This window comes from Rhinatrema bivittatum, chromosome 2, assembly GCF_901001135.1.
Source record: "Rhinatrema bivittatum chromosome 2, aRhiBiv1.1, whole genome shotgun sequence".
Classification (NCBI taxonomy): domain Eukaryota; kingdom Metazoa; phylum Chordata; class Amphibia; order Gymnophiona; family Rhinatrematidae; genus Rhinatrema; species Rhinatrema bivittatum.
The window spans coordinates 308,958,524-308,984,351 of NC_042616.1; the positions used below are offsets into that span (position 1 = coordinate 308,958,524).

The 25,828-nt window shown below is 43.7% G+C and overlaps 1 protein-coding gene across 1 annotated transcript in view; it reads right to left on the minus strand.

Annotated features, from left to right (window-relative positions):
- ULK4 (unc-51 like kinase 4) overlaps nt 1–25,828 on the minus strand; it is a 1,180,200-nt gene that overhangs the window by 840,030 nt on the left and 314,342 nt on the right. Inside the window, exon 18 of the mRNA XM_029589702.1 lies at nt 4,246–4,353. Within this exon, the coding sequence (XP_029445562.1) occupies nt 4,246–4,353 (108 nt within the window). The remainder of the gene's footprint in view (nt 1–4,245; nt 4,354–25,828) is intronic.

The window sequence follows — 25,828 nt, forward strand, 5'->3', positions numbered from 1 at the left end:
AGTTCAGTATCGAGTATATCAAAGCCAGACTAGAAACCCCCGAAGGATCAAGTTTGTGGAAACAGATAATGAAAACAATTGTAACCGCAACAAGTAACTGCAAACATCCTACCAACTTGTAGGGAGCTGTGAAAAACAGCGAAAAGAAACAACTGTGAAGACACAGAACACTGCGAGCAAGAAGTAGCGCAGAGCTGAGCAGGATCAAGAACCCAAACGCGGTGGGCGTCTGGACTGATCCATGGTACTACAGGAACGAAAATTAGCAGGTAAGTAATAATTTTCTTTTCCCTGTACGTACCTGGATCAGTCCAGACAGTGGGATGTACCCAAGCTTCCCTAAATCGGGTGGGGTCCTGCGAGGCCTGCTCGGAGAACCTGCTCGCCAAAGTGTCCAGAGACCGAAGAGGCGAGGTGCAGACGATAGTGCCTCGAGAACGTGTGTAACGATTTCCAGGTGGCTGCCCTACAAATTTCCTGTGAGGATACCGAGCGAACCTCCGCCCAGGAAGCCGCCTGAGAACGTGTAGAATGTGCTACGATTCCGGGTGAGGGAGTCCGACCCGCCCCAATGTAGGAAGCAGCAATGCCAGCCTTCAGCCATCTGGCAATGGTAGTCTTCGAGGCCTGAGACCCCTTCTTAGGACCGGCCCAGATTACGAAGAGATGGTCAGAGGTCCGGAACTCATTTGTAGCCTCCAGATAGAGGCGCAGAGTGCGCTTGACATTCAAGAGACGGAGAGACTTCGGCTCTGAGGAAGAGAAGGACGGCAACTCCACCGTCTGGTTCACATGGAATGCAGAAACCACCTTCGGAAGGAAGGAGGGAACGGTGCGAAGCAAAACTCCAGAGTCGGAGAAACGGAGATAGGGCTCTCTACACGACAGAGCCTGCAGCTCCGAGATGCGTCGAGCGGAACAGATGGCCACAAGAAATACAGTCTTGAGAGTAAGATCCTTTATCGTTGCGCTGCGCAGCGGCTCGAACGGTGGTCCCGACAGGGAGCGAAGCACAAGGTTAAGACTCCAGGAGGGACAAGGGTCCCGTAACGGAGTCTTACCATCATACCATCAATCTATACATCATACAGCCAGTTCTACCCCTTCTTTATGTAAATATCTACAGCTAATGTTTAGCTAATGTAAATATCTTTATCGTTATCTAATGTTATCCTATCCTTTTTTTCTCTTCTCCCAGTTTTATTTCCCCTGTTATTTGTAACTGCTTACTTCCTCACCAATAAGTTACTCAATTGTTCATTGTACACCCCTTGTTTTATGTAAACCGGCATGATGTGATTGTATCACGAATGCCGGTATATAAAAATCTTAAATAAATAAATAAATAAATAAATAAATATGCTTGACACCCTTGAGAAAACGAGCAATGTCAGGATACTGTAGAAGAGAGCCCCCATCGCTCAACAGCGAACCAAGGGCGGCCACCTGAACCCGTAGTGAATTATAGGCGAGCCCTTTTTCCACCCCCGCCTGTAGAAACTGAAGGATCTGAGGTACAGAAGCCTTAGCGGGTCTCGTGGCCTGGCTGGTACACCACAGCTCGAACACCTTCCAGCCTCGAACATAGGCCGCCGACGTCGATGTCTTTCGTGCGTGGTTCCTGCTCCCTGGCCCTGGGTGCTTGGTTCCTGCACCAAAATCGGGGGAACACCCCCGCTGGTAGAGTCCTCCAGGGATCCGTTCTCCCTCGTGGCCTCCAGGGATCCGTTCCCCCTCGTGGCCTGCGCCTCAGGGCGCTCAGAATGTAAAATGGCCGCCGTTCCCGCCAAAAATGGCGGAGTGGCCGGCCCGCGCCGCCTGGGCAAAAAAGAGAAATCAGTCAGGGACTGTGAGGTACCTTCCCCCCCCCCGGGAAGGCATCATGCACAGATGCCCTCCCGGGAAATCCGGGACCCCGGGTCTCCGCAGGCCGCACAGCAGGACGGCCGCAGCATCGGGATCGCTGTAGGAGAAAAGAAAAAGCCACGGGGGGGCCACGCGCACAAAAGCGCCACTGCGGGGGGGCCCGGTCGGCCCGCACTGCCCGCTGTCCGAAAATAGAGGAGGGTGCCGCGGGGGGGCCTTCCCGGCCACACGACCCGCCCCAGACATCTTTCCATAAATGGCTCAGCAGCCCATGAGGAGCTGTAAAATGGCCGCGGGTGAGGGAGTAAAGAGCGAAGAGGCCGGCTCCACCGGCTTTCGCGGCACCGGGGGCTGAGCTGTGAAGGAAAAAACTACAAAGGAAAAACAAACTTACCCCTGGCTGCAACGAGAAATAAACAACAAGGCCGCAGAGAAGAGACAAGGAAGATAAGCCACTCCCCAGAAGTTGAAAGAACTCTGCCTTACTTTTTTTTTTTTTTTTTAAACTTAATACAAACTTGATACAAACTTGATCCACAGAAAAAGACAACAACAAGCCATAATCAAGCAAGAAAGTGAAGAAAAAGGAAAAGGAGGGGAAGCTTGATTCCCCTACTCGCATCTGCTGGAGTCAGAAGATACTGAACTCCTGCAGAGGGGGTAGTAGTATATATGGATACGCCCCCTCAAAGCTTGTGCTGACTCCATCTGCTGGATTGGGGACATAACCCACTGTCTGGACTGATCCAGGTACGTACAGGGAATGGAAAATATAAAAAATATTGAATTGGTGGAAGACCAAATTGCACAGTGGCAGAAGCTGACACAGCCTGCATAGTTCATTGTCAGCACTAGTACTATCAAGTCCTCAGTGCATGCTGCAATAAAATATTAAGTACATTTGGAATGCTTTTTTGAATTATGATAGAGAGGGTGCTTTCTAAGCTAAAAGACTGTTTTTAATTACGTGATTTGTAATTAAGGAATGGTGTCATTCAGTACACTAGAGTTTGTTCAGGGAAGATAAGGCCAGTGGCTTGGATGTGGGTTTTGGCCAGAAGGAGGAGGTGATTTATTTCGCCACAATCAGTATATACATTACTGAGTTTGATTTACCGGCCTGTTATGTTGTGATGAGATACAATATGATTACAGATATATACAATATTGCTAAGACTGGTAACACCTCATGCTTTGGCTGGTCAGGAAAGCATACTGATAAATAATCCTCTTCAGATCCCATACGGACAGCACAGACTATCAGATAACATATGGCAGTGCCCCACAATTTCCTCACCTCTTCTGGTGTGTACAGGAGTAGCTTACATAAGACACTGAGGAGGTAACTGGCTCTTGGAGGATGGTCATGATAGGTCTTGTGGCAATATACAGGAGCAACTTAAGTAAGACATCAAATAAGTTACATTGGCTTTTAGTGGATGGTTTTGTGGTAACTTACAAGAGGCAATACTGAGTGTCAAATATTGGCCCTGATAGGCAGCGACATTAATACAGCAGGATGTTACGTTACCAAGTTCTGAACCTGGGCCAGGTGTGCTTGCAGCATTACACAGAGTTGCTGAGTTTGGGATATGGCCTCAGCTAGGTTAATGGGAAGCCCTCAGCAAGTGAAATTTTGCTGCCATGAGCTGTGACAGAGTTGACCATGTCCAAAGGCTCATAGCAAGTATTCTGTTTATAAGCTGGTCGGACAAGGAATCCCAAGTAATCGGTTTTCTTTCCCTTCATTATTGGATAGGAGAGTTGAGATGAGTTGCTTGTCAAGTCTGCAGCTTTGATGGCCGAGACTCACCTGCTCACCACTCAAAAGAATCATGTTGCACATTCATAAATGGCTCCTGCTCTTTTACAGACCAGGATGTTGTTACAATACAGGTAACACTGATTGAATTGCAGGATAATATGAGGAGGTGAGGCTTTGGCAGACGTGCATTCTAGACAGCGAAAGGTGAAGAGGGATTTACTTCTACAGTAAACCCTGCAGGAGCATGATGCTTATTGAGAGCTTATGAATTGTAATGCAGCAGACAAGGGTATGGTCACCCTTTGGGTACTTGGGAATTTGTTTATAATACTTTGATTAAATAGTGGTATACAATTGACTTATGCTACGGCCATAAGCATCCAATAAAATATCTTCCTTCTCGAGCAGCAGACTGATTCCGAGCTTTCTTTTTCAGGTATGCTGGGACGATAAACAGACTGGGAGAGAGGAGGTGAGTTACACCTCTCACAGTTGTGGCAAAAATCCTTGATAATTTGGGTCTTTGGACACTAACCTGAACATTTTAGGAAACAAAGGTTATGCTCTGTAAAATATAAAAAAAATAAAATTAATTTACATTAATTGATTCTCACCTGATTAGCTATAAGGTAGAGAAGTTCCCCTAAAGCAGGTATAAGGCATTGCTTTAATTTGCTGTTCCTGAAGTTCTCTCTAATCAGTTCAGTTAACAAAGTGATTGCCTGAAAAAAAAGAAAAAGAAAAAGTTAATGTATATAAAAGGCTGGCTTAGCTGACATGGAATTCATGTAAAGGATTGCCAAAGCAAGCAAAGCATTAAGTATTAGTTATGGCATGAAAAGGACATCCAAATTAAAACAAAACTTAGCATACACCGCTCAATTATCATCACCATTCTGCTATATGGCTCCACGGTATGGACATTATGAGTCAATCTTAAGACTATCCACATTGGTAGAAAGTCTGCAGGTAGTTTATATCCACGGACTTTACACTAATGTTCAAAGTGAACTTAAACATGTAAGGTCACTTTGAAAAGTAACCCAAGAAAAAGCAAATGTTGCTTACCTGTAACAGGTGTTCTCTCAGGACAGCAGGATGTTAGTCCTCACATATGAGTGACATCACAGGATGGAGCCCAATCACGGAACACTTTTGCCAAAGTTTCTAGAACTTTGACTGGCACTTACTGGGCATGCCCAGCATGGCACTAAACCTGCAGCCAGTAGGGGTCCCCGTTCAGTCTTGTTTAAAGCTACAGGAAGTGCCAAAAATAAAATAAGAAAACATGACAAACCCAACACCGTGGGGTGGCGGGCGGGTTTCGTGAGGACTAAAATTCTGCTGTCCTGTGAGAACACCTGTTACAGGTAAGCAACATTTGCTTTCTCACAGGACAAGCAGGATGATAGTCCTCACATATGGGTGAGTATCGAGCTGAGGATGTCCAAGAAATGCACCAAATGTACCCAAGATGTGCAATAGGCACAAGGACTGGGGTAGAATTTGGTAGAGGGCATCCTGAACCTTAACGGGCAGGCGGAAGGGTGTTGGTTCGTCAAGTTGCAAAAAGGTTGCGCAAGACAGACTGGCCGAAGATGGAATCTTGTCTTCCAGCCTTGCCTAAGCGATAGTGGGCTGTAAAGGTATGGAGAGAACTCTAGGTAGCAGCCCTACAAATATCAGGAAGTGGCACCGAGCGTAGGTGCACTACTGAAGTTGCCATGGCCCTGACAGAATGTGCTTTAACACGGTCTTGAAGTGGAATGCCTGCTTGCTGATAGCAAAAGGATATGCAGTCCGCTAACCAGGAGGAGAGAGTCTGCTTACCCACAGTCTGTCCCAATTTGGTGTAATGGAAAGAAACAAACAATTGAGTACTTTTTCTGTGGGTAGCTGTACAGTCTAGATAGAATGCTAGAGCCTGTTTACAGTCAAGGGTATGCAGAACCTGTTCTCCTGGATTAGAATGGGGCCTGGGAAAGAAGGTTGGTAGTATAATGGATTGATTAATGTGAATCTCCGATACTACCTTAGGCAAAAACTTAGGGTGAGTGCGGAGTACTACCCGGTCGTGCAGAAGTTTAGTCTAAGGCGGATAGGTAACTAGGGCCTGTAACTCACTAACTCTGCGAGCGGATGTGATTGCCAAAAGAAAAATCACTTTCCACGTGAGATATCGAAGATCACAGGATTGGAGAGGCTCGAATGGTGGTTTTATGAGCCGACCCAAAACCAGGTTGCGGTCCCAAGAAGGGGCCGGAGGGCGCAGTGGAGGCTTGAGGTGGAGCAAGCCCTTCAAAAAGTGTGTCACAAGGGGTTGTACAGAAATGGGTACATCCCCAACACCTTTATGGAAGGCGGCTACCGCACTGACATGCATCCTGATGGAAGTTGTTTTTAGACCTGACTCTGATAAGTGCCAGAGATAGTCTAGAAACTTTGTGGCGCAACAGGTAAAAGGATCAAGTGACAGTGAGGAACACCATGACTTAAACCTGTTCCATTTGTAAAAATAAGATTTTCTCGTGGAAGGCTTCTGCGAAGCAATCAGGACACGGGAAACTGGCTCCGAAAGGCTGAGTGGCTGAAGAATTAGCCTTTCAACATCCAGGCAGTCAGGGACAAGGCCTGAAGATTGGGGTGGCGTAGACACCCATCGTTCTGGGTGATCAGAAGCGGGTCCTTCCCCAGGGGCATGTGCCTGCGAATGGAGAGGCCCTGAAGAATCGGAAACCACACTTAGCTTGGCCAGTGAGGAGTTATGAGGATCATTTTATTTATTTATTTATTTATTTAAAAGTATTTTTATACCGTCTTTACAAACAGTGTTTAGTCAAAACGGTTTACATATATCAAAAATAATAAAATGAAAAATAAAAACAAATTAAAATTAAAGTAAAAGTTAAAAGTAAGAATAGTAATGATTGAAAGTGGGTTGACATATAAAAATATAAATTACAAAAATTTTCATTAATATAAAATAACAAATTGTTTAAAATTAAATAGGAAGCAAAAAGAAATCAATACACAGAACAAGAGAATGTTGGGTGCCTAACTGGAGATATGTATTCTGGAAGTGTGAGATGATTATTTAGTGGGTGGTATCTGAAATGCGGTTCGAAATAGGTGAGTTTTTAAAGATTTTTTGAAATGCTTAGGATTGGATATGGATCTGATAGGATCTGGTAGAGCATTCCATAGAATGGGACCTATGACTGAGAAAGCTCTTTTTCTGGTGATATCAAGACGGGCTTGTCGAGGTGAGGGAATGTCAAGAAGGTTTTTTTCCAATGATCTTAGGTGTCTAGTTGGTTTGTAAATTCGGAGGATGGAGCATAAAGTAACCGAGTTGGGAGTGTAGATAAGAGAATGTATAATGGACAAAATTTTGAATTGTATTCTATGTTTAACTGGTAACCAATGTAAGGACTGAAGTATTGGAGTAATGTGGGTTTTTTTTGATGAATTTGTTAGGATACGTGCTGCTGCATTTTGGATTAGTTGGAGTGAGTGAAGTGTGTTTTCTGGGAGGCCTATATATAGAGAATTACAGTAATCCAGTCCAGAGAAAATGAGTGATTGCAGAATAGTCCGGAAGTCATGAAAAAAAAGTAGAGGACGTAGCCGTTTTAAGAGTTGAAGTTTATAGAAGGAGTTCCTAGTTAACATGGATATGTGTTGTTTTAGTGAAAGATCTGTATTGATAGTTATGCCTAGATTTTTTGCAGATTTTGAAATGGGGATGGTTGTTCCGTTGAATATAAGTTGAGAAGGGGGGCCTATAGATGAGTCAGTGATTGATGAGAGGTGAACTATTTCTGTTTTTTTTTTTGGATTTAGTTTCAGACGATTATGAGATAACCATGTATCGATGGTTGTAAGATATAGTGATACTAATGATAGTGTATGGGTCCAGGAGATATTATATGGTACCATAAACTGTATATCGTCAGCATAGATTTTGAAGTTTATATTTAAAGAGGCTAATATGCGGCAAAGAGGTAGCAGATAGATATTGAAAAGAATAGGAGATAGAGAAGAACCTTGTGGAACACCTGATGCAATGGAATATGGATCGGAGGAGTAATTGTTTATGTTGACTTGTTGGATGCGGTCTGATAAGAATGAAATGAACCATTGTAGTACAGTACCTGTAATGCCTATAGATTTAAGAATGGAAATAAGTATTTGGTGATCAATGGTATCGAAAGCTGCTGATATATCCAAGAAAACAATAATGTGGTTCGTGTAAGAGTCAAAAGCCCGAAATATAGAATCAAAGGAAGTTAGGAGAAGGGTTTCAGTGGAGTGACCTTTGCGAAATCCATGTTGGTTTGTATGTAATATGTCATTTTCTGATAGGTAGTCTGATAGTTGAGATAGTACTGCTGATTCAATTAACTTGGCTAAGGATGTTAATGTGGCAATGGGTCTAAAGTTACTGAGATCGAATTCTTCTTTGGATTTGTTTTTTAAGATAGGTAGAATTGAGGTTTTTTTGAGAGAGGATGGAAAGAAACCGGTTTCTAAGGATTGGTTTACTAACTGTGCTAAGAAATTGCTAGCGTGTGGGCCCAATGCTTTGAAAAAAGCGCCTGAGCAGGGGTTGTCAGGTGAGTTGGAAGGATTTTGTTTTCTGATGATAATTTGTATAGTATTTTCTGTGACCAGGGTAAATTCTGACCATGTAAAGATGGGTTCAACATCTTTATATGCAGGTAGTTCCCTGTCCTGACGTAACTTCACGAGAATCTTCAATAGAAGTGGAAGTGGAGGGAATGCATATAGGAGACCGGTGGCCCATGAGAGGGAGAATGCGTCTCTTGGCTGTGAGTGTTGGCTGCGAGTGAGAGAGCAAAAGTTCTCTACCTTGTGGTTTTGAGGTGACACAAAGAGGTCTACTTGAGGATAACCCCCAACGTTGGAATATTGAGTTCGCTACTGTGGGGTTGAGAGACCACTCGTGCGGCTGAAATGTGTGACTCAGCTTGTCTGCCAACACATTGTCCACTCCCGGCAAGTAGGTGGCCCTGAGGTACATCGAGTGGGAAAAGGCCTCCGCCCATATCTGTGCTGCTTCCTGACGCAGTAGGTAAGAGCCCATCCTTCCCTGCTTGTTGATGTACCACATGGCCACCTGGTTGTCCATCTGGATCAGGATGACCTGGTTGGACAGGCGATCTCGAAACACCCTGAGAGCATATCTGATTGCTCGTAGCTCCAGGAAATTGATTTGGTGTTTGGCTTCCTCTGGAGACCAAGCTCCTTGGGTTTGCAAATTGGCAACATGTGCTCCCCAGCCGAGGTTGGAAGCATCGGTGATAAGAGTTATTTGAGGATTTGGGGCCTGGAAGGGCAGGTCTTGGAGAAGATTGATCTGATTTTTCCACCAAGCTAGAGACTGAAGAAGTGGGTCGGTGATGTGGACAATGGTCGATAGTGGTTGAACGGATTGAGTCCATTGTGACCTTAGAGTCCAGTGCATGACTCTCATGGCCAAGCGGGCCGTTGGGGTAACCTGCACCGAGGACGCCATGTGTCCCAGCAGGAAGAGGAAATTTCGTGCAGTCGAATGGTGTTGAGACTGTAGCTGGTGTGCGACAGAAATGAGAGTGAGTGCTCGCTGTCGAGGCAGAAAAGCCTTTGCTTGAAAGGTGTCCAAGTCTGCCCCTATGAAGGACAAAGTTTGAGATGGGACTAAGCAGGATTTTGCGTAGTTGATGAGAAATTCTAGCGAAATCAGAGTGTGTAAGGTAAGATGTTGGGAAGACAGAGCAGTGTGCTAAGTGGGAGCCCTGATCAGCCTATCGTTGAGATAGGGATAGATGTGGACACCTTGAGTCCTGAGGAAGGCTGCTACTACTATGAGACACTTGGTGAAAACTTGTGGAGCAGATGCTAGGCTGAACGGGAGCACTCTGTACTGATAGTGCTTGGGGCCTACCAGAAAACTCAGAAATCTGCGATGAGATGGAGTTATCGCAATATGTGTGTACGCGTCCTGGAGGTCTAGAGAGCAGAGCCAGTCTCCTCTTTGCAGAAGAGGAAGGAGGGAACCCAAGGTTACCATCTTGAACTTTTCTCATTGGAGGTACTTGTTGAGGGCATGCAGGTCCAGAATTGGACGAACGCCACCTGACATTTTGGGGATTAGAAAGTACCGGGAATAGAACCCGAGGCCCTGTTGGGAGTAGGGCACTGGTTTGGTTGCTCTAGATTGAAGGAGGAGGGAGACTTCCGGATTCAGGAGAAGTGAATGGTCTGATGTTCCCGTCAGCCGAGGTGGGGAGTCTGGTGGGATGGAGAGAAAGTTCAGGTGATAACCTTGAGAGATTATGGCAAGGACCCACTGGTCCGAGGTGATTGTGTGCCATATGTTGTTGAAATGGCATAATCGACCTCCTACCAGTACCTGTGGCAGCGGATGCTGGCTGCTGCTCTCTATACAGGAGTCAAAAACCAGAAGCAGGGCCCAGCTGAGGAGCTGCTTGCGGCTTTTGTTTACGGGGTTGATGAGACTGGGCCTTTTGGAAAGGCCTCGTAGAACGACCTATAGATGGTGGTGGATAGGACTTCTTTGAACGGAAGAATGACTTTTTGGTGTCCTTCCTAAATGGTTGTTTAGTCGAATACTCAGAAGGCATCAGAGAGAGTTGGCAAATGGTCTCATGATGCTCCTTGAGTTCCGCCACCGTCCGCTGGATCTGTTCACCAAACAGATTGTCTCCGATACAAGGCAGATCGGACAATCTGTCTTGTACTTCAGGGCGCAAGTCCGAAGACATAAGCCAGGCCCATCTTCTTGCAGAAATGGCAGTTGCCGAAACCCTGGAAGCAATGTCGAAGATGTCATAAGAGGATTTTATTTCATGTTTCCCCACTTCAAAACCTTTGTGAACCAGGGTTTGTAGCTGTTCCTGGAATTGCTGAGGCAGGAACTCTGCAAAGTCCTGTATCTGCTTGAATAAGACCCTATTATACTGGGTCATATAAAGCTTATAAGAGGCGATCCGAGAGATGAGCATGGATCCCTGGAAGACACGTCGGCCAATGGCATCCAGGAATTTCTTCTCCTTGCCTGGAGGGAAGGAAGAGTGTGGCTTTGAGCATCGTGCCCTCTTTTGGGCACACTCTACCACCACGGATTGGGGATCTAGTTGAGGTTTTTGGAACCCTGGAGCTGACTGGACCAAGTAAGTGGTGTCAGCTTTTTGGTTGACTGGAGCTACCGAACCAGGGTGTTCCCAATTCTTTTTGAGAAGATTCAAAAGAACCTGATGGATAGTGATGAGGTGATTTCCTTGGGAGCATCCAGGAATTGTAACAGCTCCATCATCTGGTGTCTATCATCTTGCTCAGTCTGTAATTGGAAGGGAACCATCTCAGACATTTCCTTCACAAAATTTATGAAGGACAAGTCCTCCGGAGGAGAACGCTTCCTGCTTTCAGTAGGAGAGGGTGGTGATGGTAATTCATTGGTGTCTGGGGAGGAATTGTCAGTCCAGGTGTCATAGGGATCAGCACCTGTCCCTCTAGGAACCTGAGAGGGACAGGATGAAGGTATTCCTGAAGGTCCCGGTCTAGGCTCTGAAGGCATCGAGGGAAGTACTGGAGGCACCGAGGGCTCCGATGCAGGCATTGAGAGCATCGATGGATGGATTGGTGGAGCCGATGGCCGCATCGGCATCAATGGTTGAAGCATCGGCAGGACTCCCGATGGGGGAACGGTGTTTCTCCTCCCGATGACAGAGCAAGTGGAGAAGGCACCGGAGCCATCGGTGACCCCGGATCCGTCAGTGGAAAAGCGGCTAGAAGCACTTCCATCTTCGAGAGCAGCGGTGCCAATGCTGCCGGAATGGGATCGGTGGTCAGTTCCACAATCGGCACCTGTTTTGGCACTGGAGGAACCTGGAATCTGTGCATCGCCTTATCGATGGCCTCCTGAACCATCCGGTCCAGCTCTTCACAGAGACCTGGAGCAATCAGCCCTGGCTCCGGAAGGGAAGAAGGAGGCAGAGGCATATCCGGAGGGACCACCGTTAAAGGCGGAATCGCGGCTCCCAACACCCGTCCAGGTGAGGGTTGCCTCGGTGACCCGGTCTAGGAAAGGGTCGATGCCTTTTCTGGATGGAGTTTCTTCGATGGCGGCTCGGACAATGGCGAGGTCAATGACTTTCCTTCATCGATGGTCTGAGGCTTTCGGTGTCGATGCCAATGTTTCTTTCTACGATCCCCTCGGTCCTGAGGGGGAGTAGAGGTAGTCGATGTCCGGGAGGTTGTCAACACCGGACGGTCACTGGTCAGTGCCCGATGCTGGCGCGAAGTAGACAGCGCCAGTTCGGACAAGGTCGAAGCAATAGACGGCATCAGAGTTTCAGAACGGAAGAGAAGTTCCATTTTCTCCATTCTGGCTTTGCGATCTTTTGGTGTCATTAAGGCACATTTGATGCAAGTCAGGACATCATGCACACACCCGAGGCACATTACACAGACTTTATGGGGGTCTGTTATGGACATCGTGCAAATGCAGTCAGGGCACCGACGGAACCCCGACGCCATAGCCTTTGAAAAATTGAGCCACGGTGCAGTCGACGGCCAGTAGGCCGCGAGGGCCAAACTCGAAGGGAATCGACCGGAACCAGGTAAAAAACTTACCGGAGTACCGCAAAAGCAAAAATTTGAGAGGGGGACCCCTGTGGGGTATGAAAGTTTGTAGTAATTCCGTGAGGAAAATTCCTGTCAGGAATCTCTGTGGAGCTCCTTAACCCGCGTGGCTACTGCTGCACGGAAAAAAGAAGACTGAAGGGGGACCCCTGCTGGCTGCAGGTTTAGTGCCATGCTGGGCATGCCAGTCAAAGTTCTAGAAACTTTGACAAAAGTGTTCTGTGATTGGGCTCCATCCTGTGATGTCACCCATATATGAGGACTACCATCCTGCTTTTCCTGTGAGAACAACTCATACACATTTACTAATTTGTACAGGTCATTTTTTCAGGGAAAAAAGACATGCATAAATGTGAAGCCCTTCCCAACCCTGCCCCGGGAATGCCTCTTCCCACTGTTGGTAAACTTGCATGAAAAAGTTTACCTGCACATAGCACAGATAATTTTGTGAAAGGCCATTTCTGTAGGTAAAGCACTATTTTACCCATAGAAATAACTTTGAAAATTACTCTCCCTGCAGACTTTACACAAATTTACATAGTGCAAGTGTGCATATACTTTCACTTTGAAAATTATCACAGAAAAACTACCTGCACATATTTACACCACTTAATTTGTATGAGTAGTTGTTTTTTTGGGAAAGATTTTGGGGGTAATTTTCATAAGGATTTACACGTGTAAATGTAACTGCTATCGTAGCAATTTTCAAAAGCCATTTACTTGAGTAAAGGACACTTACGTGAGCAAATCCTATGGACAATTCATGGCATATATTGTAGCAATTTTCAAAAACCCACTTACACGAGTAAAGTGCATTTACTCGAGTAAAATCCAGTTTTAAGTGAGTAAATGCTTTTTAAAATCAGGCCTTATGTGCATACCTTTGAAAATGCAAAGATATGCACACAATTCCAAACTCTACCCAGAGAACAATTCTCCATACTGCAGAAAAAAGTATGCTTATATTTACCAATACATAGGGAGGGTAATATTTAAAATCCTATTTCCACGTGTAAAGCAGTTTTACATGTTGCAATTGCTTTTAAAATTACACTTCACGTCACTATCATGTTAAAAGCCTTCACCAAATCCATATGCAGTGCCTATACACTACTTTCAGAATGAGATACAGGAACACTGCAAAATCTACAGCAGTGGGATCTTATTTGCTTCGGGTTCAGCTTTGCTGGGTTCGGTATCTGGCACATATGCCACATAGCAGATTGACAGAAACAAAGTTTTAGGAACAACTGAAGATTGGTGAGCACTTGTGAGGCTGACCACTCAAATGATAGCAGATAAGGATTTGCATTCATTTTTATTAGCTTTCATTTTTAGTGCACACTAAAAGGATAACTTTCAAATATACACAAGAGCAGACATACGTTTATTTATATCATGTACGCAAATGCAAACATACTATATAAAAATGGGTGAATTTTAAAAGCCTGATGCAAACCAAAACCAGGAGATATGAGAGTATGTCCAGTCGGCGTGCACCAAGCGGATTTTAAAAGCTTCCTGCTACATGCATAAATAAAAAGGTGCAAAAAAGAGGCGAGGCGTGGGCATAGTTTGGGCATGGGTATGGGTGTTTCGGGACTTTAACATGAAACGTACACGTAAGTATGTACGCGCACAAGTGCGCTCCAGGGTCTCCTGCTGTGTAACTTTACTACTACTATGGATGTAAGTAATAAAATTTTTTTAAAAAGGCTAGTCAGTGGAGTTTTAAGGGTTGGTGCTAACGGTAAAAGAGAGGCTATTTAATTAGGGAATTTAGGAAGTCCTATTCCTTACCTGGGTGAACTGGGAACGAAAAGTGGAAACTGACAATTGTGTCAGCACGTGTGTCTATTAAAATCCTCCCACTTACACGGTAAAGGCAGTATTTGTGCACGTCCATATAAAACAGTGCGCACATGTACACGTGTCCAGCCTATTTTATAGTGTGCACATAAACGCGCGTATGTTATAAAATGGCCACATCCTTTGGCGTGAGCCAGCATACGCAAGTACATGTACACCCGCACACTGTTATCAAAGTTAGTCAATATGTGTAAGTCTACACAACAACATATTCGCATAACAAAAATACACAGCATGTGTTTTAAACACTCACGCATAAATGTGGATTTATTCCGCTAAATGGTGACAAATATCCAGCTAAGTAGTGCTGTTAAGACTTATCAGGCTATGAAAGGTAGCCAAATAAGTAAAAGAAATGAGCTACATAGGCAGATAAGTAAGATACAAAGATAGCTAGCATTTGAAGACTTATCTGGCTATAAAGTGATTTATAAGACTTATCTGGCTCAGTGATGACAAAGCCGCCACTGAGCCGGATAAGTAAAAAATTATCCAAATAAGTGGCAGACATCTGCTAGGCGCCCAAATTTGTGCTCCTAATTTTAATCATTTACACGAGTAAATCATACAATTTTATAACATGCATGCATGATGGAAATAATCAGTTTTACCAGTTAGTCCAGCAGTTTGCCTAGGCTATCTCTAGGTCACCAAAACCCCCCTGGTTCTTGTTTGAACTTCCCCCAGTTTAGCCAGACCCCTCACCAGTAAGTATTTAGCTATAAAGTTTTATTCTGACTTACACCAGATAATTAGCGGTTGTAAATATGTGCAGGTAACAGCTATATGCACGCTGCTTTTGCTGGTTATAAAATAGCTATTTATGCGTGTAAATGTTTGCCCCACACAGGATTGCCACTAGCCTGCCCATTTGTTTTACATTAACACATTTATTGGTGCACCAGTACTTGCACGTGTATGTGTGAGGTTTATAAAACAGCGCTTCTGCGAATATTTGCACAAGCATCTGCTTTGTGTGGTGAATCTCTTAAAATTCAGCTTTAATTTTTTTTTTTTTAAGTGCACTATTCTGATGTAAAGGTGAATTTTCTTAAGTTGCACACATAAAAAGTAGCACTTGTGCCCATAAAATAGCATACACGTGAGGGTACGCTATTTTAAAAACCAAACATACACATGTAAATCGGGGTCCACAAATTTGCATGTGCAAAAGAGGGGCTGGCCAGGGACATTGTGGGGCGAGGCCAACATTTACGTAAGTTGCATTTTTACAACCAGCCAAAATAACATCTTAAGCCTTTTACTTGCATATATTCATACCTGGTCATTATTTGGTGAAGTGATTGCAAGCATCATAAAAGTGATTAAATGACTAGGTGGGGAAGGTGGGCGAAATGGGGGGACTTCAAGCTGAATAGCCTGCAGATGACTGAGCGAACTGGTAGATTAATTGGTAAAACTAGTAATTTTATAGCTACGTACACGTTAGAAAATCCCAACTTACAAGTGTAAATAACAATTTATGGGGGATAAAACAGAGTTGCTTACTTGTAACATGAGTTCTCCGAGGGCAGCAGGATGTCAATCCTCACACATGGGTGACATCATCAGATGGATCCCGGCACAGAAAACTTGTGTCACAGTTTCTACAACTTTGACTGAACCTTATTGAGCATGCTCAGCATACAATATACTATGCGTCTTATAATATAGAATTCAAGGATAAAATAAAATAAGGAGAAGAAACCCAAGTAGTGGAAACCCAACTCTATGGGCTGGCGAGCAGGTTTCATGAGGACTGACATCCTGCTGTCCTCAAAGAACACCTGTTACAGGTAAGCAACTCTGCTTTCTCCGACGGCAAGCAGGATGGCAGTTCTCACACATGGTGAATCCCTAGCTACAGGCTGCCCCCCAACATAAAAGTAGACCAATAAAATACAAACAAGTGCCAATGGACACAACCATAAACTGTTTTGTTGGTAACAGGAGAGAGGCAGCCAGAATTAAAAAAACGGACCCTAGGCAGGAACAGAGTTGAGTTCTACAACTCAAACAAGCTCCGAAGGACAGATTGGCTAAACCTGCTGTCACATTGGCCATCCCTATCCAAAAAATAATGTGATGTGGATATGTACAGAGAACTCCATGCCACAGCTCTGCAGGTCTCCTCCATGGGAATTGCTCGAAAATGGGCCACCAATGCTGCCAGAGTAAGCCTTGACATGACCCCTAAGATGCAATCTCACCTGGGCATAACAGAAGAAGATACAGAGTGCTAGGCAACTGGAAAGAGTCTGCTTGGCAACAGCAAAGCTCAACTTATTCCTATCAAAAGAAACAAAAAGTTGGGTGGACTGTCTATAGGTTTCTGTCCACTCCAGATAGAAGGCTAAGGCTCTTGCAGTACAACTGTGCAGGGTTTGTTCACCTTGGTATGAATAGGGCCTGGGAAAGAATGCTGCAGGATGATGGACTGGTTAAGATGGAAGTCAGACACCACCGTAGGCAGGAATTCAGCGTGCATACGTAAGTTGACTCTGTCATGGAAAAAAACTAGTGTAAGGTGGATAAGTAACTAAGGCCTGGAGCTCACAAACCTTGCATGCTGAAGTGACTTCCATCAAAATATGATCTTCCAGGTCAGGTACTTCAGGTCACTGGAGCGCAGCAGCTCAAAGTGAATAACACCACGTTGAGGTCCCGAGACACAGCAAGATGCCTTAGGGAAAGTTTCAACTGAAGCAGGCCCCGAATGAAGCATACAACTATAGGCAGTACAAAGATGGGCATACCATCTACACCACGGTGATATGCGCCAAGCACTGGTCTTCAAACCAGCATCCAATAGGTGTAGAAGGTAGTCAAGCAGTTTTTGTGGAGAGCAGGAGAAAAGTTCTGGGGCCTTATGCTCACACCACATGGAAAGCCTCCTCCACTTTAGTCCATAGGACTTTCTAGTAGAAGGCTTTCTGGAAACTAGTAGGACCCAAGGCACATCTTCCAAGAGATCAAGTGGTTGCAATATCAACCTTTCAACATCCAGGCTGTGAGAGACAGGGCCTGGAGGTTGTGATGATGCAAACTTCCTCGATACTGGGTGATGAGACCTGCGGAAATCCCCAGCCTGATGAGTTTTTGGATGAACATCTCCCTGAGGAGTATAAACCAAAGCTATCTCAGCCAATGATGGGCTATGAGGATCATAGTCCCTTTGTCCTCATGAAGCTTCAAACGAGTCTTCGATACCAGTGGAGCTAGAGGATACGCATTCAGGAAAGCCTCGTCCCAATGGCTGACAAAGGTATCAAAGGCTGGTTTGCCACATGTCCTGTAAGGTGTGACTCAGCCTTTCTGCTATTACTTTCTCCATTCCAGCCAGATACATGGCCATCCCGTGGGAGAGGACCCACGACTAGATCTGGACTGCTTCCTGACACAGGAGATATGATTCTGTACCTCCCTGCTTCTTGACATGCCACATTGCCACATGATAAGAACATAAGAACATGCCATACTGGGTCAGACCAAGGATCCATCAAGCCCAGCATCCTGTTTCCAACAGTGGCCAATCCAGGCCATAAGAACCTGGCACGTACCCAAAAACTAAGTCTGTTCCATGTTACCGTTGCTAGTAATAGCAGTGGCTATTTTCTAAGTCAACTTAATTAATAGCAGGTAATGGACTTCTCCTTCAAGAACTTATCCAATCCTTTTTTAAACACAGCTATACTAACTGCACTAACCACATCCTCTGACAACAAATTCCAGAGTTTAATTGTGCGTTGAGTAAAAAAGAACTTTCTCCGATTAGTTGTAAATGTGCCACATGCTGACTTCAAGGAGTGCCCCCTAGTCTTTCTATTATCCGAAAGAGTAAATAACCGATTCACATCTACCCGTTCTAGACCTCTCATGATTTTAAACACCTCTATCATATCTCCCCTCAGCCGTCTCTTCTCCAAGCTGAAAAGTCCTAACCTCTTTAGTCTTTCCTCATAGGGGAGCTGTTCCATTCCCCTTATCATTTTGGTAGCCCTTCTCTGTACCTTCTCCATCGCAATTATATCTTTTTTGAGATGCGGCGACCAGAATTGTACACAGTATTCAAGGTGCGGTCTCACTATGGAGTGATACAGAGGCATTATATTTTCCGTTTTATTCACCATTCCCTTTCTAATAATTCCCAACATTCTGTTTGCTTTTTTGACTGCTGCAGCATACTGAACCGATTTCAATCTGTATCAGAATAATTGTATTGGATATCCAATTTCTGAAAGCCCACAGTGAATACCTGATCACCCGGAGCTCCAGCAAATTGGTTTGATAGAGACATTCCTAGGCGGCCCATAGACCCTGGGTGCTGAGTTCATTTATATGAGCTCCCCAGCCCAAGGTGGACACATCTATGGTTAGGACAATTTGGGTGGGAGGACTTTGGAAGAACACCCCCCCCCCCTTTCCAGATTTGAAATTTCCAGCCACCAGGACAAAGAGTCCCGGAGACACGGTATGACCTGGATGCGATCCTAGAGGTCCTGAGTGGCTTGTTGCCACTACGACCTCAAGATCTATTGGGCCTTTTGCATGTATAAATGTACCAAGGGAGTGACATACTATAGTGGCCATATGACCCAACAGACTCAACATGTGCCACACTGACTCCTGGCTTCATTGAATCCCAGCCATGATGGTCATCAGATTGATGGCCCGTTGCCGGGAAAAGAAGCCTTTGGCCTGAGCCGTGTCTTTCAGGGCTCCAATGAAGTCCAATTGTGTTGACGAGCTGAAATGGGACTTGGAGTAGTTGATAATGAACCCTAGTGTCTCCAGCACATGGAGCGCATGGACTCGTAGGCCCCCGCCCAAGAGCTGTTCTTGAGCAGCCAATCATCCAAATATGGGAAAACGTGAACTCTTAGTCTGTAAAGGTACACCACATCATGTCTAGGCTTTTTGTAAAGACATACGAGGCTGATGAGAGCCCAAACGGCAGAATGTGATTCTGGAAGTGCTAATTTTCCACCACAAATCTGAAATACTTCTGGTGACCTGAAAAGATCTTGATGTGAGTGTAAACATCTTTCAGATCCAGGGAGCATAGCTGATCCCCTTTTTGTAAAAAGGGAATCAGGGTGCTCATGGAAACCATCTTGAACTTTTCTCTTTTTAATGAATTTGTTCAAGGCGCTTAGGTCTAGAATGGAACAGTGTCCCCCTGTTTTCTTTGGTATCAGGAAGTATCGGAAGTAAAATCCCTACCCTCTTGGACCTGGTGGAATGGGTTCAACCACTCTGGCCATTAAGAGGGAGGGGAGCTCCAGCACTAGTATCTTCTGATGCGCTCCATGGCCCCAAAATGGGCTCGGGGCAATTTGGTGGGATACCCAATAGGTTTAAGTTGTACCCCTCATGAACAATGGAAAGAACCTACTGGTCCAAGGTTACACTGTGCCATCAGTTCGCAAAGACCGAAGCCTTCCCCGAGCAGCAGGTCCATTACTCCAGGCATAGACAACTTGGCTAAGTTCTCTGCAATCCAGTCAAAACCTCATCCCAGGAGTTGACTGAGGCACCAGCTGGGGCTTTGGGGCCCTCTGTTTCCTGTTATAGCTATGAGTGCCCTAGTGTGGTTGAAAGGAGTGAGATGGCAGAGGGTAGTATATATTGGCTCATTTATAGCTGGTAGGCTGCTATGTGGGCAATAAGCATAGTGCCATGGCACACCTTCCTCTCAAACATCTCTCTGATCCTTCCCCAGGTGTGCTGAAAAATAGGTCTGAGAGCACTTGGGCTTCTTGAGAGCAGATTCGGTAATGACCGATTAGTCGAGCAGCTGATGCTTGTCGAATCTGTGAGCCTTTTGGACAAGATAAATTGCATCTGCCTTCCTATTCATGGGAGGCACTGTGAGCAGGTATTCCCTCATCCTCATCACTAACTCCACAAGGATCTTGTGCACTGGGACTGCCATGAACTTCCTGGGAGGCTCCACGTACTGGAGGATATTTAACATTTTGTGTCTGGTATCCTCTTCAGTCATCAACTGAAATGGGATAGCCTCTGCCAACACTTGAACAAAACCTGGAGAAGCTGGGTTTGAGGAGAGACCATCCGAAGCATCATCAGAAGCAACAGAGGAATCATCCCCCCAGGGGTCATAGGTGCCCTTGTCTCCACTGCTATCGACCGGTGACGGGGCCCTAGGTGCTCGGCCCCAGCCAGCAGTGTAGGCACCAGTTCGACGGCCGTTTTGTCCTGGGCTCCAAAATAGCCTCCAGTACTGCGGGAGGTACCTCCTCCAAGGAACCAGGAATGTCAACCAGATTGGCTAAACATAGAAGGAATTAATTTAGCCTTTCTACAATGTACTTAACTTCCCTAAGAGCACCTTTAACCCCCTCAGTAATTTAATTGTCCAACTGACTCCATCACAGGTTTCCTTCTTCAAATATATTTTTAAAAGTTTTTATTATGAGCTTTTGCCTCTACGGCCAACTTCATTTCAAATTCTCTCTTAGCCTATCTTATCAATGTTTTAACTTAACTTGACAATGCTTGTGTTGTTTCCTATTTTCTTCAGATGGATCCTTCTTCCAATTTTTGAAGGATTTCTTTTGGCTAAAATAGCCTCTTTCACCTCAACTTTTAACCATGCCAGTAATAGTTTTGCCTTCCTTCCACTTTTCTTAATGTATGGAATACATCTAGAATGCACTTCTATGATTGTATTTTTAAACAATGTCCATACCTATTGTAATCTTTTCACGTTTACAGCTGCAGCTTTCAGTTCTTTTCTATTTTTCTCATTTTATCAGTATCCCTTTTGAAAATTTAGTGTTAGAGCTGTGGATTTACATATTGTCCCCCCTTCCAGTCATTAGTTTAACTTTGATCATGCTATGATCACTATCACTATTGCCAAGTGACCCCCAGCATGTTACCTCTCTCACCAAATCATGCGTCCCACTAAGAATTTAATCTAATATAGCTCCCTGTCTCGTCAGTTCATGACCATTTGTTCCATGAAACAGTTGTTAATTCCATCCAGGAACTTTATGTCTCTCGCATGTCTTGATGTTACATTTATCCAGTCAATATTGGGGTAATTGAAATCTCCCATTATTACTGCACTGCCAAGTAGATTAGCTTATCTGATTTCTCTTAGCATTTCATCATCCGTCTGATCATTTTGGCCAAGTGGACGGTAGTATACTCTATCACTATACTCTTACCCAACACACATGGGATTTCTACCCATATAGATTCTACTGTGCATTTAGTCTCTTGTATGATCTTTTTCCTGTTTGACTCTATGCCCTCCCAGACAAAGCGTCACACACCCAACAAGTTGATCCTCCCTATCATTGCAATATAATTTGTACCGTGATATATCACTGATCCCATTGGAAATTTGCAGATGATTTCATGTAGCCGGCTAATGCCCTAGTTAGCCAGCTACATCTTTCTGAAAATTGCCCTCAACATGACTAGAAACAATACTGAACACTGCCAGTACCTTGTTACTGTCTTTTTTAAACCTCTTTAGTAGTTTGCATGTTGTTCTTTTTAACACTCAGAAGGTAATTTTCAAAATTTTTACATAGATAAACAGCTTGGACAGCACTAAGAAAAGGTGCCAAATCTATGTTGGCTTGCTTAACACTGAGTGAGAAGTGATAAGAGAAAAATCACTCAGTGAGCCAAGAGACATTCATGACCCCAATGAATGAACCTTAACATGTTTGACATGTCAATCGAGTAACTCTAGAATTCTCCTGCCCAGCACTACCTAGAAGAAGTGAAAGACAACATCAAAGTCTGCTTTCTAGGGGAGCAGAAGTCTTCTGTAGCTCTTTGGAAGTCAAGGCCTATGGCTGCAAACAGGTTCTTTGGAGGTAGGCAAAGCGGCATCTGAGTCTGGGAGTCAGAGTTCACCTCCAAATGCAACAGCTTCAGAAGGTGCAGAACCTCATGAACCTCCTTTCTCTCTGAGCTATGCATCAAGAAGATGCATCACAATAACATAGTAGAATAGTATAAGATGTTGGACCAACAGGTTCATCTCATCTGTCCAGTTATTCCTCGTTTACACTACCAAGGACATATTCTAGCGGTAGGATATTACTTCTTATCCAAGGCAGTTTCTATCATCTTCCTCTACTGTACTCCACTTTCTCAAGTAGCTAAGCTTTCAAGATTTCCTTTTTAGTTCATACCCAGCACCCCACCTACCGATGTCTAAGAACAAGAACCACAATAATCCAAACCATAAGGGAGCTTGATGGGTAGCATCTTATTAGATTTTAGTGGCAATTACTTCTAGTGGATCTGGTTTACTTTTATACCCTAAGCAACAAGATTCTACAAAGGGGACCACACTAAACTAAACACCTCATAGATCTATCAAAACATATTTAGTTTGAAAGGATATATTAAACCACTTCATACTTCAAAGCAACAAGTGAGCTAGCAAACAAGACTACAAACAAAAATTCTGAATGTGGAGATAGAAATTATATTCCAGAGGTTAGCTAATTTTACTTGCAAGACAGCTAAGGAAGAGGTAGGGACTTTGATAGGTATGTTTTATTTCTTTCAACAGGTACCAAAAGCTCCTAGCAGCTGAAGGATGGCCAGGAAACACTGCCAAAGCTGTCACCACTGTTACTACTTCTACTACTGTCCAGAGCTGGTTCAACATGAAAGATGTCTGCAGACTGACATCCAGAGAAAACAGGTGGCAGAACTCAAGAGAGGAGGTGGCAAGACTGAAAAGCATCCAGAAGATTGACACCTACATGGATGAAATGCTTATTGAGGTATCAAAGATGGAAAACTCAAGCAGAGGGGAAGATGCAAATAAACTATAAAATGACAACTGGACCCAGATTACTACAGTCACTAGCCTCCATACCCAGTCTTTGATTTCCCAAAAGCTCAAAAACTGGTATAGAGTCCTGTAGAGGAAAAGAAACCATCCCAAGATAAAGAGGAACTGAAACTTGCAAACCCCAAATCTGCAGGCTCAATAATCACTGCACCCAGGAGGCAGAGGGGCACACAGGCATCCATCTACTTACCAGACATGTTGCCCCAGGAAGTTTGCTGTCAGCCAAAATTCAAGACATTAAGGATAGATTGCAGAGAATCATCAAACCTACTATTATCCAATATTGCTCATCTATGTTGGCAGGAATAATATTGTTAAGTACCTTACAGAGCCTATTAAAAGGGATTTCATAGCTCTGGGACAGAGGGAAAGCAGATAGTTGGACAGGTGGTATTTGCTTCAGTCCTGTAAGAGCTGTAGGCATTTGTGCTGCTAAAGGATTATTTTGCACTGCTTTGTCTTTGTTTTTTTCATCAGATATTGAAAGTAAGGGAGCTGGGCTTGCAGTGTGAAGCACAGTTTGTGGGGAGAAGGAGAGCAGCCTTGGTTCCCTAAAGAGCTATTTATCTAGAGGGGACTCGAGCTGTGCTTTTTGTTTTTTTTATCCTACTGAAACTGATTTTTAAATATTGCTTTGTTGACCCTGCCACTAGGAGCATAAGAGATACCAGAATTTAACTGCTGTTTTCCAAGTGGCTTTAAAAGACACTGGACCATGAATATTGCCCTCTTTTTCTGCTGCAGCAGAGTGGCAGTATTGCAGGTCTTGAATGGCTTTTAATTTTTCCTTTTCTTTTGGCCCATAGTAAAGCTGGAATGTAAATATTACTTTGCTTTTACTACCATTGGAGGGCAGTGGCACTGTGAGAACTGAGCTGACATTTTCCTTCTTGCTGGGTTTAAAGGAACTTATACTTTTGTTAGTGACCCTTTTGAATTGCACTGAGTGATGGAGTGGCTGTATCTCAGCTGAAGCAAGGACCTCTGAAAGCCTAATTTGGGAGAATTTTTCAGGCTTGCTATTGCAAAGAAGAACAGACTGTGGAAGCACAGTCTGTGTCGGTCAGCCCCTGAATCACTGCCAAATGTGGGAAGCCTTGAGAATTAATTATGTATCATGTTAAAACAAAATGTATTTTGGGCAAACCATATTTCATTAAAATTTCATCTCATTGCAAATACTAAACTAAAGCTTTTGTTTAAAAAAATAAGATAGCTGAACAGCAAAATTATGTTTTATATAACTGGTGCCAGATTAGGAGTTGAAAGAGAATACATTTATATGTAAGACATGTCTCAAAGGAAGTATTCAATCACAGCTTTAATAAAACTGGCTATACACACCACTGATCTTCCACTCTGAAATCACATTGTGTAATAAGTCCTTCAAGACTAATGGCTCCAAGATAGAAAATGGAACTATGGGTCATATGAAAAATTGAACCAATTGGTGTAAATGTTAGCAAAACACTTGCTACAATGAACACCAAGATCAATATGTCCAATGTCTATAACAAATGACTCAGCTAAATGAAAACAATCTGTACAGTATAGACAATTCAAATTTCATTAAGAATGCAAATAGCCAGATATACAAAGTAAGTTCCCACTTTCATATGTAATGGAAATTTGTTTATATACCACAAAAAAACTGCAAAGTGTAACAGCCCTGGACCTTTAAAGGTTCTTACAATGAAAAAATGTTGAGACAAGTCAAAAAGACCTCTGATGACATATAACAAGAAGTTATTTCTGATCTAAAGTTTTTTTCATAAGCAATTGAAGGCACGTCTTTTCCAGGAGGCTTTTTACTAATGCATTTTAACCCTTTAATTTAAAATTAAGGGTTGAAATGCTTTGTATTATACAGGTGATGATTTTGAGTTATTTATAAGGCTTTTTATCTTTTATCAAATTTTTTCTAATTTGAATATTTGTTTGGATTTTATGACTGTTAGAATTGGAACCCACTCAGCACCGTGATCTGTTATGTGCGGGCTAGAAATATTTTAAATAAATAAGCGAAATAAATAGATAAAACAATGTTTCAGAAAAAATAAATTAATTATGAATTGTATGGTTCTGCAAAATTGCATTTCACAAATTTACATGTATGGTCTTAGAACACTGAAAGTGTTTTTGCCTATGTACTGGTAATGATTATGCTAAAAAAAAAAAATCTACTCTTCCTGCAAGCCTTATTGTTATAACAGGTACATATAAGCTAATCTATTTTCACTTTTAAAATTATTTTATGTTAGAAAGATTATTTTTCATAAAATTGGACCAAAGACTTTATTCATGCTTCCTTTAAAGATTTTCAGCATAATATGCTGATATGTATCAGAGAGTTCTATTATACCCAGAATTCAGCAAACAAGAGCCATGATAATTCATAAAGCAGGCTTTGTTGCTGGTTGGGAAGAGTATGGATGAGAGTGGGTAGATGCAGCCTCATTTACAGAAGAGAGATTTTGGATGGAACTAACAAAACTGAAAGTGGACAAAGCCATGGGGCCAGATGAGATACATCCCAGAATACTAAGGGAGCTCAGGGAAGTGCTGGTGGGTCCACTGAAAGACCTGTGTGTTCAACAGATCCTTGGAAACAGCAGTAGTATTGCAAGGTTGGAGAACGGCAGTTGTACTCCTGCTTCACAAAAATGATAGCAGAGAGGAGGCTGGAAGCTACAGGCTGGTTAGCCTTAATTCAGTGGTGGGAAAATTAATAGAAACTCTACTGAAAGAAAGGTTAGTTAATAGGCAACCCAGCAGTTTGCTGGACCCGAAGTAAGATGGCTTCATAA